Genomic DNA, 19,760 nt, shown 5'->3' on the forward strand with positions numbered 1-19,760 from the left:
CAGTGTGGATCTTCGCTCAAGACTGAAAGAGGATGGGTGAAGAAACGTAAGAGAAGTCTACTAAGGACATAATATTGTCGCAGGTGTTTATCTTGTCTCTTGATGCACCTGGGGCCAGGTCCTCAGTTTGTAGGGCACCAGCTGTGACGGGCCCATAAGTGATGTCCAGCTCACGCTCCGGCAACACTTGCTACTGGAGTGAATCAAATGTGTTTTTATGGCGTCCCGGTGAGAAAGGGGAGGGGAAAGTTACTTTGTGAACAAGCAGAAAAGACCCCGCCTAGTCCCTACCTTCCAGTTTGGAAGCTTCATCGTACCGGAATCGACGCAGGCTACCCGAAGCGGCGACCCCGGCCAGTCAGTCGTCTTGACGTGGGACAGCCCACGGCCAGTTCCGGCTGGCCCACAACACCGCGTGTCTTGAGCGAAGCAGCTTTGCGCTGCCGTTCAACCGACGCGTCCCGTGGGCTTGTTCCGGTCCTCGAGAGCCCAGGCATATAACAGACAGTGGGCATGTCGTATCTCTACTTCGCTTTCGATCTCCCGTGTCTGGTTTTTTTTCTGCGACATCTTCAGAATGCTCCCTGTTTGGCTTCCTCCCTCGCTTCCATCCATGCAGTCCCGTGTTACAAGTTTCCTCCGTGAATGGGTCGGCTTCGCTCCATGGTCTATTTGGAGGATCCTCTTTTTGAGTGTCAAGACACGGCGTGTCTCTGATGGCTCGCTGGTCGGTCCGTTTCCATGAGCCGTTGAGAACGCCTAAAGGTTAAGGGAGTTCTCACTGCTACAGAGGACTCAAAGTCTCCACGCTGTCACGCGAAGTCCCACTGACGTGTCCTGTCTGACCCAGACGTGCGCGGCCGGCAGCCCCCCGCGTCACCTTTCACTTTGCCCTCACCGTTCTCCGATGCAACGAAGCCGTGAGTTTTCACCCAACAGAGGGGTCAGTCTTGCTGGGAGTTTACCTGAAGAAACACTTTCCTGGTCTTTTATGCTCGCTGGAAATCAGAGAGCTATCTCGTGCCTGCCGTGTCTTGAATCACGTCCCCCACTCGCTGCTGCCCGACTGTTTCTTTCTTTCTCCCAGTAGTATTCTCACTACACTTACGACCATCAATTTGTCCTCTGCATGTTTTGAAAGGCGAGTCGAATCTGCCGCCCCTCCTTTGTCTCACAATTTAGGCGTACGCTTTTGCCCACACCGTAGCCTAGACCGAGCGGCTAGCTCCGCCATAGTTTATCCCGTGCAGCACACTAGCATTCACCACCAGAAGCCAGGGAATCTCAAGCAGGGCAGGCAGAAATATCTGTGCTGCTCCGGCAGCCTCATTTTGACAGTTTACTGTTTTTTTTGGTCTAAGTTTCTTTCGTGTCTAGAGGAGGTGAATCGACATGGACACGTTTGATCCGTCCCCACAAAGTCATCGCTTCCTCGCATGACGTTCGATCGGAACAGGTCCGAGTCCAACCATGGAGAACGCTCTTTATCCCTCATCTTCTTTTCAGGACTTGCCCTCTCGAGGGCGGGTCTATGGTTTAGTTCAGGGTGATTCACTTGGCGTAGGATCACCCTCATGCCCCGTACCTCAGTGTACTCCAACAGCGTCATGTTCTCGTATGCAAGCATCTCCAACCCCATCCACCTTTGCACCGAGCTCTGAATGTCCTTCTCGTTGTTCTCCATCTCCTCCTTCGTCTCTATCTCCATTGCGGGGCCACAACTCACAAAGCCCTGATGGAGGACACGAGAGAGTTTCTAAGGCGTGTCATTCTCCCGTCTTTCATGAAGGTGCCGTTGGGATGCAAAGTCAAGAATCTCACTTTCCTAGTCAAACATCACCTCTCCCTCTTTCTACCTCCCCAATCTCGTCATCTTCATCATCTTGTATTGAGTATTTCTCTGGGCAACCACAACACCTCCGCCACCCCCAAGCGACCTCTACGAATACGACACATGCCCCCTACGGAGCTTGTCATAATAGTGGTGATGCGTCTCACCCACAGTATTCTCAGCCGTGGAATCCTTCTATGCAAGACTCTTCATCTTCCGCACCTGGTGGTCCCGGTGGACATGCAGGAAACTATATACCTCAGCCTTCTCCTCCTAGTCAAGGAGGAGGCCCAGCATGGTGTGGAAGACCGGAGAATGCAGGGACACCTACGCCGACAGGTTCTTCGCCTCCCACGTATTGGCATTCGCCAGAGACTCCTCATGTATGGAGGCATGGAGAGCAAACAACATTCAGAGGGACAGAGGTCATGTCCTCTCATCGCCCTATAGAAAGCCCCTTTCAGTACCATCCTCACCAGCTACCTACTGGGGGCCCAAATCTGGAGGGATCTCCACCACAAGGAAATGGAGAAGGCTGCATGAATTCGGATTCAATGCTTTCTTCATTTCCACAGGACCTTAACGGTCAACAAATGACAATGAGTGATCTGCATGCAAGAGACTTATATCGTGCGGAGAGTACACCTTGGATACGAGAAACCGGTGCTATACAAGGGGCACCTCCCACGGGTATGTCTTCTTCTTCTTCTTCTTTTTCTTCTGCTTCTCATCTTCTTCAACAAACTCCACACAACGCTGTGGGTCCTGTCTACTCTCAAGGTCACTATAGTTCACTTCCTATCCCATCTTCTTCTTACTCGGGGGGGCCTCAGCAGCCACACCAGAGTGGAACTACACCTCCGGGGACGCTCACTCAGCAACAGCATCCCCATCATCATCATCCAGCACAAGACTATACATATACATGCTGTCCCCCCCCGTCACCATCTTCTCCATCTCTCCCTCAGCCTTCTTCTCCTGATTCTTCTCTATCTTCAACAGCTACGTCACCGCCACTTTCTCATCCTCCTTTTTCTCACCCACAGGAAGTCTCAACACGGGCACATCCTTACGCAACTCCCGGAGGAACTTCATTGACTCAAGCACGCCGTATTAACTCCACACGACCTCGACCTCGAAGCTCGGGAGGGAGCTCACGACACCAACAAGAAGAAGAAGAACAAAAGGCCTCTTCGAATGATGTCAGCACATCATCTAAATCCTCGAAGAAAACCTCTCATCAACCTAGACCTCCAAGACCTTCCAAGCCACGCAATCCAAACGGCTCTCAAGTATCTCGCCCTGTCCGAGGCCTGCCCTTGCATCAACGCAAGCTGTACAGACACTTCGCAAGACAAACGCCTCGAGTTCAAGGGTTGACCTTCGATCATAATCAGATTCGATGGTACGTATGGGTCTTGACTGAAGGGTAGACTAGGCCTGGCTCTTGCTGTCGCTGCTCTAGAGAAAAAGGCTGGGTGAAATCCCTCATGCATGAAGAGTTCGGGTCTGTTCCTATCAGGGTCTCCTCTCCCTTTCGACTGCATGCATTTTCGGTTTCCAACAGTCCCTCTGGGGATGAAAGTCTCCCTCGAAGGACGCAAGTATCATGAGGGCCATACAGCAACTACTTGCGTTTCATTTTGTACATACAGTCGACTCAAATGGCTTACAGTGTTGCCTTTTGTCTCCTGTACGATAAGATCGACTTCAATCATACGGCTGTCCCACTGTATGTATGGGGTGTGGAGAACCCCCTCTCATTCCCTCCTCATGCAGTAGAAAGAGCTTACGATGGTAGAGCCTCCTGACTGTTGTATCATGCATCATCCTTCTTACTAGGTCATTCTTCGCAGTCGTAGAGTTCTATCTAAAGACTCCCTCCCTGCTACACACACATATATATCCTAGCACATCTTTTTATATCGTCCTTACTCTCTCTCAGGACTTCCGTAGTTTCTCTTTCTCTCTAATGCGTTTCAAAGGTGTCTCTGTGGGGTGTTTGTGCATGCATGAGAGAACGAGCGTTGGTGAGATGCCGCTACCCACGAATCCCTTTTTTGTTCCTCTTTCTGATCAACATATTCCCCGAAACAAGACGCATCGACGAAAAGTATCTATCTCTCCCTATCTCACAACATATCTCGAATAGAGGGGTATGGGGGTGGGTACTCCCATCCACAAAAGTATCTTACCTTCTCGTTCCAACTATGAGAGAAATCCTCACCTCTCCCAGCACGAAACACTTCAGATCCTTTCACCCTTTTTGTCTCCTTCTCCCCCCCCCTGCCCGCGATTGATCCCCTGTCCATCTCCTCTTTCCGGGAGACAGCTTCAATGCCACAAATTTAGCTTTTTCTTTTGCTTTTGTGTTGTTTTCGTGTCTTTCCTCTTTAGGATTTCATACTGGAAGAATGAGCAAGGCCGTCAAATCCAACGTCACTTTCCCGTGATTCGTCATGGCTTCTTAGAGGCCCGTCGTCTAGCTCTTGTCGAGCGCAATAAGATCTTAGGATGGCCCCTCTCTGCAGATGAAGCGGCTGACGCGATTGAGCGATTAAAGGCGGCTGCAGATCCAGTTGTCCAGCAACTACTCCTTCATCCTCCTGGAAGTCATACGGCCGCAGCGGCTTCTCTTCTGGAGGCGACTGTCGGCGGAGGTGATGGGGGGGTAGGATCATCCAGGACAGCTGAGGAGATTCTTTCAGATGCTTTAGAAACGGTGTGTGCTGGAAGTGCCACTGAGGGGAGAAGTCTCGAGGGGGCTTGGAGAAAAGGAAAAGGAGAAGAAAGCAAAGCAACGGGATTGGGAGGAGCACCAGCAGCAGCGTACACCTGTCATGATCATAATGACATAGATGAAAAGGAGAGACAAAGAGGGAGTAGTAGCACTCGTATCAATAGAGGGGGATATACTCACAATATAGCAGATGTGAATGGTGAGAGAGATCAGGTCTCCTCATCGAATCCTCATCCTGCTTCTCATACAAATGAATGTAAAGGAGAAGAAGAGATGATACACACTTCAGAGGGAAAGATGATGGCAACAGATGCTGTTGGAGAAGGTCCAGGGAAGGTGAAAGAAGAAGCAAGTTCAAGATTCTCTTCTTCTTCTCCTCCTACGACATGGCCGCCATCATCCTTATCCTCTCATGTATCAGGGGGAGGAGAACAGAACGCCACCTACCCAGGTGCCGAGGGCTATAGTGCATGCAGTGATAAGAATGTCTTGCACGAGTGTAAGAAAGAGAATCTTGTCCTCCAACTAAGAGAGACACAAGAGACAGTTGGACCTTGGACTGCTAGTCAAGAGGGAGAATCTCGACAGCAACAGCCTCAGGGGTGTCTACCATCACCAGTAGATACGCAGAGATCTCCCCCCCTTGACGGAATGATAGAACCTTCCATAGGGGAGATACATCAGAACGGAGAGAATCCTAGTCATGTGAACAGCAGCAGCAGGGGGGTGGGGGAGAATCATAGCTCCATGCAATCTAGGTTACCTTATCACATGGATGACGATGATAGCAGTCCTTCACATACGAATCAAACAGACGGACCTTTTCCTTCACATCCTCCATATCATCCTAAAGATGTAAGAGGTAGCAACTTAGGGGGAGAGCATCTCTCATGTTTATCTTCACCTCCCTATACACCGCCACACCCACATCATGGGGCAGGGCAGCAGATGGAGGCCTCCCACACTCCGTTACGACATGAACAAGATCGTTTGCATGGCCATCATCATCATCATCCTTCAATAGGAGAAGAAAAAGGATGCCTACCTCCCTCTTCTTCCTCTTCTTCACCCCCGACAAAAGACTCTTCGATCGTGACACCCTCACCCGGTACAGGCTACTCAATCACCCCACCGTCCTCCTCATCCTCATCCCCTTTTGCTCCTTTCCCGACATCGTCTTCTTCATCCCATTCAAGTCTTTCTCTTTCTTATCATCTTCCTGACGAATCTGTAATTCCTTCGTCTTCTTCTTCTTCACCCCCTTCAACTCATCATCTTACACCTCCCCCCGTAGGCCTCTCCCAAATAGTAGGAAAGTCTGAAGCAAAGTCTTCGCAGACTCACCACACGAAGCGATCTTCATCGAGAGCTCCACGGTCACCTCGATTACATTCCTCAAATAGCCGGAGTAGTCGAGCTCCACGGAACAGATCTAAGAAATCCACCAATTCCTCTTCTTCTCATCCCCCGGAGACAGCTCCACCCCCCGTCCCTACACAGGGAGAAAGTGTACGCCAACCGCCGTTGTCACCGCCGTCTCAACAGGCCCTGATAGAAACTACTCATAACACGCTAACAGACTACGCATCAGCCCCACATGAATCTCCCCTCGCTACGGCACCGGCGCCTCCATCTATAGGCGTGACGACGACGGCCCTCCCACCGCCAGATGCATTCAATTCCTACGGAGATCGTCATCATCCTCATCATTCTAGCTCTCATTCCCATCCGTCCTCTTCTTCTCTTCTCCAGCCTTTATCTTATGATTCTTCTCCATCAACGCATCATCTACAGCCTCCTTTCTCATCCTTTCAAGCGTCCTCTTCGCCTCTTCCCCAGTCCCGGACCCCACCTCATCTAGCACAAGAAGAAACTAGGCCCATCTCTCAGTCACACGAAGAAGGAGCAGGAAAGGGGCCTTACATGTCTCAGTCTCATCTCTACCCATCCTATCATCATACCGGAACCCCCTATACCTCTGATTCGTCTGGGGGCCTCCTACTAGGACACCCCCCCGGCTGCTATTTAGACCAACCCTTCCCCCAGCAGCCGACACAGTATCTTCATCCTGATCCTATGCAGAGGGGAGAGAAGAACGAAGAGGAACAAGGAGAGAGCGAGGAGATGTCTCGAGAAGGGGACGTCTTGACCAATCCAAGTTTCTATCATTCACATCAAGATCTCAGAAGTCCACCCTCATACCTAGGAGGAAACAGAGGTGAAAGTGGAAGCGAAGAGAGAAGAGAAGGACAGGAACAACACATGGGGCAAATAGAAGAGTCTTGTCTAAGACAAAATGAAGAAAGATCGATTTTCCAAGATGAGTCATTCTCTCATGACTTTCTTCTTAGTTCACTTGATGCCTCAGGCCTCCTATGGGAACAGCAAGAAGAAATTCTTCAACTCCAAGAGCTTCAGCAACAGGCCGAGGTGGTCGTAGGGAAAGCAGCCTCAACTTCTCCTTCTTCATCTTCTTCTCATCGGAGAAGAAAACGAGGAGATAAAGACAAAGAAGGAGGAGCAGCACCACCGAGATCACGGGGGAAAGAGGGCAGTACAGTGACTTCTCGTTCTCGAGGGAATCCTAATCGAGATAGGAAGAAGAAGGGGAGAGCTTCAGATTCACAGAAATCTCAGTCAACACATCCATCTATCGAGCCTAGTCTAGCTTTTTCGATGCCTCCCCCTGAGGAGACAGACTATGTTTCTCCATACACTTCCGATCCAGGAAATAAACAACACCCCCCCATGGGAAGTCTACATGTCTACTCCAATACAAATCCATGTGCGCATGAAGTGGTTAACCCCCTAGGCGATCTAGGAGGAGAGAGCAACAGAAGTACTTGTAACGTGACAGAGACGAGCTCCGCAACAGGAGATGGACGAGGATCTATGCTGTCACCTAGTTCATCTTCTCATCAGGAAAATGATCAAGGGGAGAACAACACAGATCTTCTTCTCTCGTCTATCTCTCCTCTTCTCTATCCGAAACAGAGCCCTGAAGACGTCAGAATGACCGATGAAGACGAGGAAGAAGGAGAACAAGCTTCTCGTGAAGGTCCTTCCGCTGATCCCCCCCACACAGGAGTCTGCTGTCTTTCTAGACCTCTTCTCCCATCGGGTGACGTCGCTTTACCATCCTCGTATGAAGGACAAGGTCTCGAGCATCACCCCTGTATAGCACCGTCTATAAAGGAGGAGAATGTCTCAAGTGAAGAAACGTCTTCCTTAGAAACGAGACCCACATCCCAAAATGCAAGAGAATCCACAGCAGCTTTATACTCTCTTTCTCCTTCTCGTCCCTCCCCCTGTCCTCCTCCTCCTCCTTCAACGTCACCCCCATCGTCTTCGCCTTTTTCAGATCTATCCACCAACATGTCTTACGAAGGGCCTACAAGATCGCACTGTCCTATCTCTGTTTCCCCATCTGCTGTGACGGTGCCTTCAGGCCTTGTTCTCCCCCCCCCCGCATCCTACGCAGATCATCTAGAAGATGTCGAAGGAGTTAAAAGGCGACGCCGAAGTGCGTCTATCCTCTCGAAGGGAGATGGGGATAGGGGGGGGAATGAGTGCTGCCCTCCCTACGGTAGTCACCATAGTCCAGCTCTTCTTCATTCCACGACCACAGCAGGAAGCTATGCCCCTTTATCAAGTAGCGCTGGTGGACTTGACGGAGGGAGATTAACGTCGACCAATAGTAGCTGCAGTTCATGCTGTAATGGGAGTCGAAAAAGTAGTCATACAGGGGGATGCTGTGCTGCTTGCGTGTGCTGTTGCCCCCCGGGGTCCTTATGTCCATCTGCATCTGCCGGTGTCGCCACGACGACAACTACAACTACTACTACAGCCGCAGCTGCAGACGAAGGAACTTACATCAGTCACATGAATCATCTGCATCATCATCATCATCATGTTGCTCCTCCTCCTCCTTCTCATTCTATAGGGAAATCAAGGGGGGTGGGAGGGAGTGATATTGTTCGAAGAAGAAATTCAGGGCTTAGCCGTGGCATTTCGATATCTGCTCTATCACGGACTTCATCTTGTTTTGATATCTCTATGCATACAAGTTTAAGCCAAGCCAATTCACCCCCTTCTCAGGCTCAAGAGAACAGTCCTATGTTGCTAGGTTTACCTCCACCTTTCACTGAGAAAGAGGAAAGAGATAAAGATAATGACCATGGTGGCTCCTGCTCTTCGCCACGTCTCCTTCCTCATGACGGAAAAGAGACAGAACTATGGAGACGGAGACGAAGAAGAAGACCCTCGGAAGGAAATGCCCCGACGACTTCCCCACAAGGGGGGCGATGTACGTTACTGAGATCTTGCCAGAGTGATTTCTTCTGGCTTGACGAGGTAAAATTATACGAATCTCCACAGGAAGCAAAGATAGTGAAAGGAAAACTTCTGTGCATGCTTTGTAGACCTACTGACTTGCATCTACGATCGGGGAGATCGTCGCCTGCGGATGATCGCTTGCGTGCGTGGTTTGCTTCACGTGGAATGAACGGCCTTGAAGGCATTAAGATGCTGCCGACACTAGAAACTCCTCCCCCCCCCCTGGGTAGACAGCCACTCAGCATGAAAGAGACGTGGCGTATCTATTTCTCCATCTCTCGATCTAGGTATAATTCTATGAGTGGAAGGCGAGTAGCTAGGATAGGCCGGGTCATCGTCTTCATTCCATTTGTCTCTATAGAATATCTAGAATGACTATCTATCTGCCTATCTAGCCACTCAACTCTCTCGATGTGGGTTTGATATAAGAAAAGTCAGTTCACTTCCTATTGCGGGGATGGTCGTATCTCGTCGAGGTTCATATGTGAAGTGAGGAAAAGACACGCTACACATATGTTTCCTCGCATACGAAGCGATCTGAGGTGCAACGACTATCTATCCCACACCACTAGTCAGTATTCACCCTAAGCCTATGAAAGTCTGGATATACGATAAAGAGACACTGCTTCTCATTGTCAAGAATAAGGACATGTACATGATAGTAGAGCCCCTTTCTTACAACTTTGTGTTGATACATCTCATACACCTTGATACGAAGATAATGCTAGTCGTCATAGATATGCTCAAAGAGAGAGAGAGAGAATCGATGCTTTGATCGTTGCTTTGTTTCTCCTTTCAGCAGAGTGGCGGGCAGGACTCCGACCATCAAGACGATCAATCCCCAAGTGTGAGCTCCCCGGCGGAGAGGAAAGAATTACAGACACAACGACGTCGGAGTCTGAGTGATAGCTACACCAGCAGCCTTCTCAGTCCACGTATAGGCTCATCATGCCCCATGACTACTATAACTACGGCAAGGCGTATCATCTCGCCAAGTCATCGTCGTCCATCATCTCTCTTGCCTCCTTCTTCTCTTCTCCATCTTCATACTAGCCGCTTATCCCAGGGGAGTCATGTAGAGACGGGTCCGAGCTCGCGGGGGGGGTTGTCGAGAGTCTTTGGAAGTAAGAAAAGACCGAATTCGAATCGATCCCGACCTTCATGGCTTCTCCTCCCTGTATCTCCTCATGCCTCGACTTTTAGTCCCTTGTCCGCAGAAGGATGTTCCTCTGCGAGTCATAAGACTCGAGGAGGGGGACGTGATCTTGCCCATGCCTTCAATTCTATGACTGGAAGTTATATCTCTCCTCGAGCGATTTCTCTTTCGGGTAGTATTCTCCCATTCCCCTCTCCCTCCTCTTCGTCATTGAGATACTCACCTAATCATCAGGGCTTTCAGACAAACCATTCGCCTCTTTCAAGAGATTTCTCTTCACGATATCAGCTCCCCTCTTCTCACCCTTCTCCTTGGCTTCCGAGTCTCCCATCCGCCTTCTCTCGTTCACCGCGTTTCTTACATCATGAAGACTCGAGCTTTGTTGTAAGGAAAGTCCCTAGAATGGCTTCACACGACTTTCCAGGAGAGACAGGCTCACTACATGCCGCTCCATTCAGACGCCGAAGCTCTTCAGATCTCACTCCAGCAGCAGCAGCAGGAGGACGAGGACGACGTCTTAGCAAGAATACATCCCCACCCTGTCAGCATGCATCTCTTCTCCAATCTCCGTCAGGAACGGAGAGTGAAGAGTATGCAGCGGTCCTTTCCATGAAAGCGAAAGGTCGTAGTCCAAGACGGCATGAGCTTTCCTTAGGAACAATGAGAGATCGCGAAGGGTCTGATCTTCATCGAGTATCAGGTGGAAGGTCTTCTAAAGCAGCATGGAGAGGATATACTTCTAGAAGGGGAGATAGTGATTTGACATCCACCTCCTCCTCCTCCTCGTCGTCATCATCACTTGGTGGCTTTCCCTCTGCTGTATGTACACAAGGGCACGGCTATCCTCACTCCCAGACTGGACAGGAATCTCTCAAGTGTCCGAGGAGAAGTACACCCCGTAGCCATGTCTGTACAGAGACAAGGCTTGTAAGAAGAAGTCATGGAAGACCAGAAGGACTTGATCATATCGCGTGTCAGGTGTCTTCTGAAGTCTTACCACGTTCCAAACCACATATAAGACGACGGCTCTCCTATCCCGTTACTTGTATACCAAGCCCGCATATGGCTGGTGGAAAAGACCGTATCACTAGCAGCACGAGTAGTCATGGTAGTCTCCTTACTATGAAGTATAACTCCTCTACTGAGAGGAGGAGAAAAAGCCTTCAACCCCATCCTCATAGTGAATCGACATCTCGGCCTCTTAAGCTAGCTGTCTTAACGGCAAGCACAGGAGATCCTACAGACGAGGACATAGGAGAACGAAACACCTCGCAAGGAGGGTTACTCTATTCACCTAGCTTCTCTATGAGAGCAGGAAAATGTCCGCGACTTCTCTCATCGGTTATGACTGAGGAAGCGATAGGCCATACGGGGACGAGAACGACAACTCGAGAAGGCATGGGAGGTACAGAAGGTTTGAGGATGTCTTCAGGAGCCATGTCTGTCTGGAGTCCTAATAATGAGAGATCAAAGGACGCTGACGTGTCTTCAAAGTGTCTCTCAAGTAAAAGTAACAGTACTCATCTTAAATCTACTTTCTCAATCTCTCCTCGTTCTGCTTTCAGTGTGACTACTAGCGAATCTCTTCCCCCCCTTCTTGGATGTGGAGGAGGAGGAGGTGGTCTTCTTGGCGGTTCTACTCTTACTCATCATCATATCGTACATCATAGTAGCGGTGTGTTCGGGAGTAGTACGCCGGGGATGAATACACCTGAGAGGAGGATTTCTACGGAAACTTATAATGAAGCCGTAGAAGCTTGCCTGCCCTTTCCTCCTCCCATCTATTCATCTCCCCCTCCTCCAGCCCATCCACCACCACAGCAGCAGCAGGGACTTCTTCTTCCTATGAGTGAGGTGGTGGTGGTAAGCCATCGCCCTCCTCCCTCGGGTAGCCCGGGAGGTATTGCTGATCATCCATGGCTTGTTTCGAGTCTTCTCTACCAGCATGAGAATTCACAGTCTCAGAGCCGTTTGGGGGATAGCCACAGACTCAGTCCCTTATCAGCCACACAACAATGGATCTCTTCTTGTTCGTCCTTACCGACAAGCCCTGGAATGTGGGCGTCCTCGCCCGCCTTCTCATTCACACATACCCCCAGAGGTGCGAGTGTCTCAGCCGCTCCTGTCGCTTTCTTACCTCCGATGATCTCAGCAGGAGGTGGAGGTGGCGTCAGCCCAAGACTGAGCCCACCTCCTCCAGGGTCTCCTACTAGGCTTTTAGTGACATCAACAAGGAGTAGTTCAAGTGTGGTGGTCTTTGGGATTCCTTCCGATGAAACAGCGACACTAGGAAACAGCTTCGGATTGACAGGTATGCAGCCAAGTCTTGAAGAGGAGAACCCGTTCTCTGTGACATCTGCAACAGGAGAAGAAGCCAGAGAAAGTTTCTCCTCAAAAGGTAGTATGGCAGGTGCAGTTTGAAAGGGGATGGGGGGAAGGAGGGAAGATTACCGGGAGGGGAGATGAGAAGAGAGGGTATGAGAAGTAATTGTACGCACCAGGGTGACGATAAAGAGAAAAAGGAGGTGACTGAAGAGATAAACCTTGTCCCCGTGGATGGCATCCCTCTACAGATTAGTAGTAGTGGAGTCGATCAGCGAGAATTGGAGTTAGTTCTTCCCGCGGGGGGGGGAAAGACTATTTTCCATGTGTTTCAGGTGTCGTGCTATTTCAACTGTGTATGTCCGTGGAAAGGGAGCTAGGGTAGTAGACCCATCCCAAGGGAAGAAAGACAAAAGAAGGAAAGGAACGCTAGAACGAATCACGTGCCTTTCTATCCATCGACCATGAAAAGCTGAAGTGAGTCAGGAGGAAACTGCAGCAGAACCACTTCTTTCCGACCCGAGCCATTCATCCGACAGGAAGTTAGAGCAGCTTGGTGTCTTTTTCTTTGTGGCTTTAGCCACAGGTTCTTTCCATCAAAATGAAAGACCATAGTTTCATCTGCTGTCGGGATTGGGGCTCGGTGTGAGGGAGGATATGGTACCTGTCATTCGTAGAGAAAGCAAGGAGATCACCGTTTCGTTTCTGCACAGTCGCAGCAGCTGGCAGGCCTCGTCTCCTTCCTTGGCCTCCCAGTCTTTTTATTTCCACTGTCTGGCATCCTTGGCTTGGACAGAGTAAACTCACCGACATTTTCAGCTACTTGATATGCCGATTTGAGGGACCGCCTTCAGTGCGTGTCCGCATTTGGTTAGACTGCTGGAGGTCCATCTACCTGTGTGGCTAGGTAGCTTCCCCCCTGGTCTTACAGCAGAGATAAGAATAGAATCTGTGACGGCCAGTGATGATGTGGGCCCCGTGTATTTGTTCGAGTTGAATTTAACTCATGACACGCACAAATCGAGAAGTGTAACCAATTTTAAAAAAAAAATAAAAAGTAATTTATGGTGAATTTTCCAACCCCCGAAACCTTGTCTTCAACGTGTCTTGAGGTATTTGAATGTTGCTGAGGAGGATTTTAGAGGTCGTCTTGGCGATGTGGAGACCTCATGGTTGGCGATCGTTGCCGAGACATTCGTAACTTGTCATGTAGCCGAGCGGATAGCAGGAAAGCCCTTGTCACGGGAGTGTCAGTGGTTTCCTGTGTGTTTCATTGAGCGCGAGTTCACTGTGGAGACAAGGAGAGGATGTTTCTTTCGACTACCATCACAAAAAAAGAGTTTTCAAGAGGAGTCCAAGCAAGAGTTCTATGGTCCGCCGCATAGGCAGCACGGCAGGAGCGTATGAAACGCGACCTGACATGGTGATGCCGAGAGCTAGTCCTAAGGACGGGCTGTGCACGACGAATAGCAACTGCCCACTACCATGACACTGGTGAGGCGAAAGAGTCTTTTCTATCTCAAGAAAATCTTTTCTTCTACCATATACTGACTTCGATGTAAAGGCCTTCAAGGTGATTGGTCAGCGACCACATCTTGCGACTGGGTCGCACACTGGGGTGAGTGAAGTCCGCGATGAATCATTTTTTCCATCATCTGGAAGGGAATCAGTGAAGATGCACGCAGCTTAACAAAGAGGAGAAAGGAGGCTCGTACTCCAATTAGAACCCCCATGGGAAACAGTGACTGTGCTAGTGCCGTCTAGATTTCTCCGAGTGTGAATGGTCTCCATTCTCTCGAAGGGGAAGCGTTACTATCTCTTTGACTCTCACAAGCAACCCTTTCTCTCTGTTACTTCTGAAATAAGCTTATCATTAGAGTTAGTAAAGAATGGCATTTGGGGTCTCTGTGTTCTCAAAAGAATTAGTCGGCAGAACCTTTCAGGTCAGTCATAGTTCCCGACTCACACCGCTCTCTCATAACGCATCTCCTTACTGTCGGGTAGCACCGCTACACTTGAAGAAAAACTTATCTACCATTCATCAGACGGACTGACTGAAATCTTTCAAAGGGATTAGGAACCGATACTTAAGCCTTCACTACTTTTTCCATTTTGGCACCCCTCTCTCGCTGACTGTGATGACGAACGATCAGGATCACCCACTGAAGCAGCCAGCCAGTCGGTCGACTTCTTCACTCGGCAAGAGAAAAAAACTCTCTCTCCCCAACCACAAAGTCTGAACGACAGACAGCCTTTCTCCCGATAGATTAAACGATAGACATAGCTAAGCAAGAACGAATAAACTAACCTTCATGCAGCATGCCCTCCACGTCGGGTGGAAATCTTTGACAGTACCAGAGTAGTACTACCGACAAGAATCTCTCTGTCTCAGAACCCCGTTCCGATCGCTCTCTAGCGCTTGCCCCCCTGCCGGCGGTATTCATAACTGGCCTCTCTCGAAAGTAAGGTTCTCCAGTGCTTCTAACTGCAGCAACAACGCCTTGTTTCTTTTACTGGACCCCCACTCTCCCTTCACAAAGACTTCGGCTGGAGAAACACAAAACTTGCACCCAGAACTGCCACACTCCATCCGCGTTCTTGTCCCGACGTTCGGAGCCCCGCTCGCGCTCCGGAAAATCCCCGGCTCCCCCGCTAGCGCTTACAGCTACCTCAACTCTCCTATCAAAGTTGCGCAACTCCGTCCGATTGCTTTGACAGAACGAGTGTGAGTTTACTTACAGAACCATACTTTTCTCTCTTGTCTGTCTTGCAGACCGCATCCTCGTCCACTGTCGCAGACCGTCAGCTCTTAAGAACGGATCAACTAATGTACATTTTCCAGCAAGTCCGACATCTCGCCGGTGCTGTCGTCACATCTGTCAAGACCCCGAGTGGCCCAGGCCCTCCACACGCGGTCACTCTCTTCTTCTTGGCAGCATCAATAGTCCAAGCTGCCGCAAACTGCAGCAGAAGATATTCTCGCAACCCTTCAGCAGCTAACTAATAGCCGTATCAACGCAGTCATCTTGACCGGCAGATCATATGTGAGAATACGCGGCTTATTTCTTAGTCATGCAGTCACGCATGCATATAGACACATCTCTATACATATATGAGGTGGACTGCTTCGCTTAACCGAGATTCGTTGGACTTGTCTCTAGTTCTATGCTTTGGAAAACGTCAACTTCTTTAAGAAAGAAAAAGCTACGCCTCTCCGTCTTAGCACTCTTTCTTCTTCTTGAAGACAGAGAAAACGAAACGACTCCTGTCTGTCTCTCTTCAGGATGCAATGAGTTAGCTAGCTAGCTCCCTGGCAACACACCGCCCGCGTATATCTTGATGAGCATTATCATAGAAAGAGTGAGAAAGAAAGAGTGAGAAAGAGATGTTAGGAAAAGATTTTTTTTCTTGTAAGAGGATGAATGAGTCTTCGCAACAGTTCTTCTCAACTGTGAGGGAGAAGAGAAGGCGACGAAGGAGAAGGAGCACTAGAGTCAAACAGAACTCGATGTTGTTCATAAGAATGCGGGGGAGGGGGGTAGGTATGAGGAGGAGGAGGAGAAGGGGAAGAAAAGGAGAGTGTCGACCCCTGGAAGATATCAGAAGAAGATGAAGATGAGGAAGAACTTCTTTCTCTTTCCTCCTCCTTTTCCTGAATAGGAGGAGAAGGATAGAGAGCTTGATCTCCTCTCTCCATGTGGCTTTCTTCTTCTTTTGTATTGTGTTCTAGTAAGCTTAGGACATTCTGAAGTAATTCAAGTTCTCTTTTCTCCTGTCTTTTCTTTTCCTTTCTCCAACTCCCTTTCTTTCTTAAGTGTCGTATTCTTGATATACTCTTCATCTCTGCTTCTTGATCTCCCCGAGAAATGCCGTCTCCCGAGTATAGGGACGTCTCAGACTTCTTTCCTTTAAGGACTTCAACGACATATGCGAGATCTTGTGTTAGTTTGAGAGAAGAAAGGAGTTCTTTTCTTTCTCTTTCGTCTTCTTCTCCTCCTTCTTCTACTCTTATGATATCGATGTTATTCCTCTTTTCATCCAAAGAAGAATCGATACATAAAGACAATTCCTTAGCTAGCTGAGAAGGAGAGATGTGAAGAATCTCATGAGGTCTTCTATTATACGACTCTGTAGACTGGCGAGCATCGATTCTTCTCGATGTCGATGAAGAGGGGCATCGAGGCAATCGATACAAGAGATGAGATATAACTAGCAGAGGTGGTAAAGATAAGAAAACACATGCATTCAAAGCCATACGAGAAGAAGAAGAAGAAAGAGATCTCTCTTCTTGCTGTTGGTGTGTAGGCTGGTCCTTTAAAGTCTCCTCTTCATCTCTTTGTTCTTTTCTTTCTTTCTGATGATTCTTTAAGATCTGTGAAGCTTCATGAAGAAGCAAAGGAGTATCGGCAAACAAAAGACGCCGTAGATTTCTTAGCCGACTTCCTGTCCAAACTCTGCAAGAAAAGAAAGAAGAAGAAAAGAGGAGGAGGAGAAGAAAGAAGAGAAGAAAGGCAAGAGGAAAGAAAGAAAGGAATAGGGGAAGAGAGAAAAGAGACAAAGAGAAGAGAATGAGAATGCTGCCAGAATTCCTTCGGCCAAATAATAAGACGAAGGAGCAGAATAGATCTCAAGGAATCTCCACGGTCGGAGCAGGTGTATGTTTATTCTTCTTCCTTATGTATGTATATATCCGCATGTGGATGGCTGGCAGTAAAGCCTTTCCTTCTGTTTAAGGATTGTCTCGAGAAATCGTTAAACCGCAATGTCTCTCTAGCCTTTCCACACCTCTCTCTACCTACCTATCCCTATCTAGGTGCCTCTGTCTCTCTGTCCCATTGTCTCCACATCCATCCCCACACCTGTCCCTCTATGCAAATATGTATTTATATATATATATATATATTTATAGCCTTCTCTCTCTCTCTGTATACGTATGAATACGTCTATGTATCCCTACGCAGCTGTCTCCCACCTCCTTCGTCTCTATGTTTGTTCCTCCCTAGTAGATCTCTATCTCTCTCCACCTCTCTAGCTACTTCTTCTCTGTACACACTTCTATGACCTTCTCATTCCTCGCTCTCTACCCTCTCCCACCACATTTAGATAAAAGAAGAAAGAAAAGAAAGAAAGAGTGAAGTAGGCAAGAAAGACTTTCTCTCTCTTACTTAAGTTGCTTGTGAAGGTCCGACCAGAAGGTGGAGAGAAGAACTTCTCCCCGGGCTATAAGTGCAGCTACACGAGCTCGAGAAGATTCGTCACTCCCTTCGGAGACACATGCATGCGCCACGAGATTCTAGCGCAAACAAAACAGCAAAAGAGAAAGAAAGAAAGAAAAAGAGAGATTGAAGGAACCGACCAAAGAAGAGAAGAAAGGAAGAAAAGAAAGTCGGCAAATCGTAGACGAGAGCTTTCTCTTTTGGAAAAAGACGAAGAGCATGAAGTGGAAAAGGAGAGGTGTCAAGTACGACTTGAAGAAAAGAAAGAGAAAAGAAAAGTGAGGGAGAGCAGCGAAGAAGAAGAAGGAGAAGCTGCTTGATATCCACTGAAGTGTAAATTCTTCTTTAAGGAGATGCGAAGAGAGGAGAATATCCACGAATGAAAGTAGACATTAGTCGTAGTAGTCATAGTCAGGAGTAGCCTGGCCTGGCAGTCTCTCTCTTATCTTGTTTCTTTTTGTTATGACACGATATTCTCTAAGATAATGAATGGCGAAGAAAAAGAAGATCCAAAAGAAAAGAAGAAGAAGAAGATGAGGAGAAGGAGGAGGAGATAAAGAAGAGAAGTGTGCTTCTCCTTTTCTCCCTGGTAAAGATCGGATGATGGTAAAGATGAAGATACACACTAACTCTCACGTCGTCTGTCTCTCCCTCGCCTCTCGAGACGTCCAGCGCATCTATCTACACATATGCCTATACACCGAGCAGTCCTGTCTATCAATCTAGAGTTAATTATCTATCTGTCTCTTCTGTATCTATACCACCCATATACACATACAAGCAAATATGTATTCTTCCAGCTCTTTCTCTCTTCTTCTTTTCTTCTTCTTCTTCTGAGAGAGTAAGATGTCTATTCTCGTCCATTCATCTATCCATCTATCTATCTATCCAGTCATTATCAGTCATCACTCACCTTCCCTCCAAGGATAAGCATGGCTCAGTCTTCCTTATAGATCGAGAGATAGACAGACAGATAGCTAGACAGAGACAGAGAGACGGACAGACTGTTTGAAGATAGACAGATTGATTAAAGATAGATAGGTAAGCAGAGAAAGCTTAGAGACATCTAGGTATATAGAGAGATTGAACAAAGCTAGATCAAGGCTTTACTTGAAAATGAAAAGCGAAGGTGTGCTTGTTTACCTTTAGAATAGTTGAGCATAAATGAGAGAGATAAGGAGTGACTGTATTAGCTGGCAAGAGAGAAAAGTATTGATGATGGACGTAAGAAAGAAGCTGGTAAAGAAACAAAAGAAAAGAAAGAAAAGGACATTCACAGAAAGAAACAAAACACGAAGACAGCGACACCCTCGTCATCACCTCTAGTATTCCTAGGAATAGCAGCAGCAGCAGCACTAGTAGTAGTAGAAGGAAGCACACAGAGATAGACAAGAAGCCTGCTGTAAGGAAGGAGGAAACGCAGAGAAAGAATCCTTTCTTCTTCTTCTCACGGCAATGACTCTATTTTACCCACACTAAAAGCTTCTTGTCTTGTAGAGAATACCGAAGAAGAGTTCCGTACGAGAAAAGAAATGCCTCCTGCCTTTATAGATAGATAGATAGATAGATGAAAGAGTAGATAGATGAAAGAGTAGCTCAATAGCTCTTCTATGGCACTGAAGGTAGGAGACACTGTGCAGGACAAGGGGTAGAGAGAATGACAAAATGAAGAAGAAGAAAAGAAAGGGTTGAGTGTGTCATCATTCACGAAGAGAAGAAAAGCACGCTGTATGGAGACCGATCTACTGTTGAGAAGAATAAGAAGAAGAAGAGAAGGCGAAGAATGATGAGAGTTATGGTAAGAATAATGACAAGGATGAGGAAGGCGCAAATGATAGAAATCCCGTAGAAGAAGAATAAGAATGAGAATAATGAAGATGGAATTCACTTTCTTCTTGTGTTGCTGTCATAGGGTATTTTAAAATGAGATACAAGCCAACTGGAAGAAAGACCACCCCACACTCCTGTCATTCACACATCTACACTCGCCGTTCTAATACAGTCAACAGAAATAGATCAAATACATACTATATATATACATATATATATATAAATATACATATATCTATATATATATACATATATATAAATATATATATATAAATATACATATATATATATATATATATGTATGTGTATGTATGTTCACATAGAGGGATA

The 19,760-nt window shown here is 47.9% G+C and overlaps 2 protein-coding genes across 2 annotated transcripts; one reads left to right on the top strand and one right to left on the bottom strand.

The window, feature by feature from the left end:
• The first annotated feature begins 112 nt into the window (after nt 1-112).
• CSUI_007189 (ap2 domain transcription factor ap2xii-9) lies at nt 113-13,621 on the top strand. Its single transcript, XM_068067339.1, has 3 exons — nt 113-3,236; nt 4,229-8,924; nt 9,706-13,621. Exons 1-3 carry the CDS (start codon nt 1,471-1,473, stop codon nt 12,481-12,483), a joined length of 9,240 nt encoding a protein of 3,079 aa, XP_067920687.1. The 5' UTR covers nt 113-1,470; the 3' UTR covers nt 12,484-13,621.
• A 670-nt stretch (nt 13,622-14,291) lies between these two features.
• Nucleotides 14,292-19,144, bottom strand: CSUI_007190 (uncharacterized protein). Its single transcript, XM_068067340.1, has 3 exons — nt 18,744-19,144; nt 17,550-17,677; nt 14,292-16,838 (listed from the first exon to the last, which is right to left on the bottom strand). The coding sequence occupies exons 1-3, from the start codon at nt 18,915-18,917 to the stop codon at nt 15,830-15,832; spliced, it is 1,311 nt and encodes a 436-aa protein (XP_067920688.1). The 5' UTR covers nt 18,918-19,144; the 3' UTR covers nt 14,292-15,829.
• Between the last annotated feature and the right edge of the window lie 616 nt (nt 19,145-19,760).

Source organism: Cystoisospora suis (genome assembly GCF_002600585.1).
Source record: "Cystoisospora suis strain Wien I chromosome Unknown contig_3733, whole genome shotgun sequence".
Classification (NCBI taxonomy): Eukaryota; Apicomplexa; class Conoidasida; order Eucoccidiorida; family Sarcocystidae; genus Cystoisospora; species Cystoisospora suis.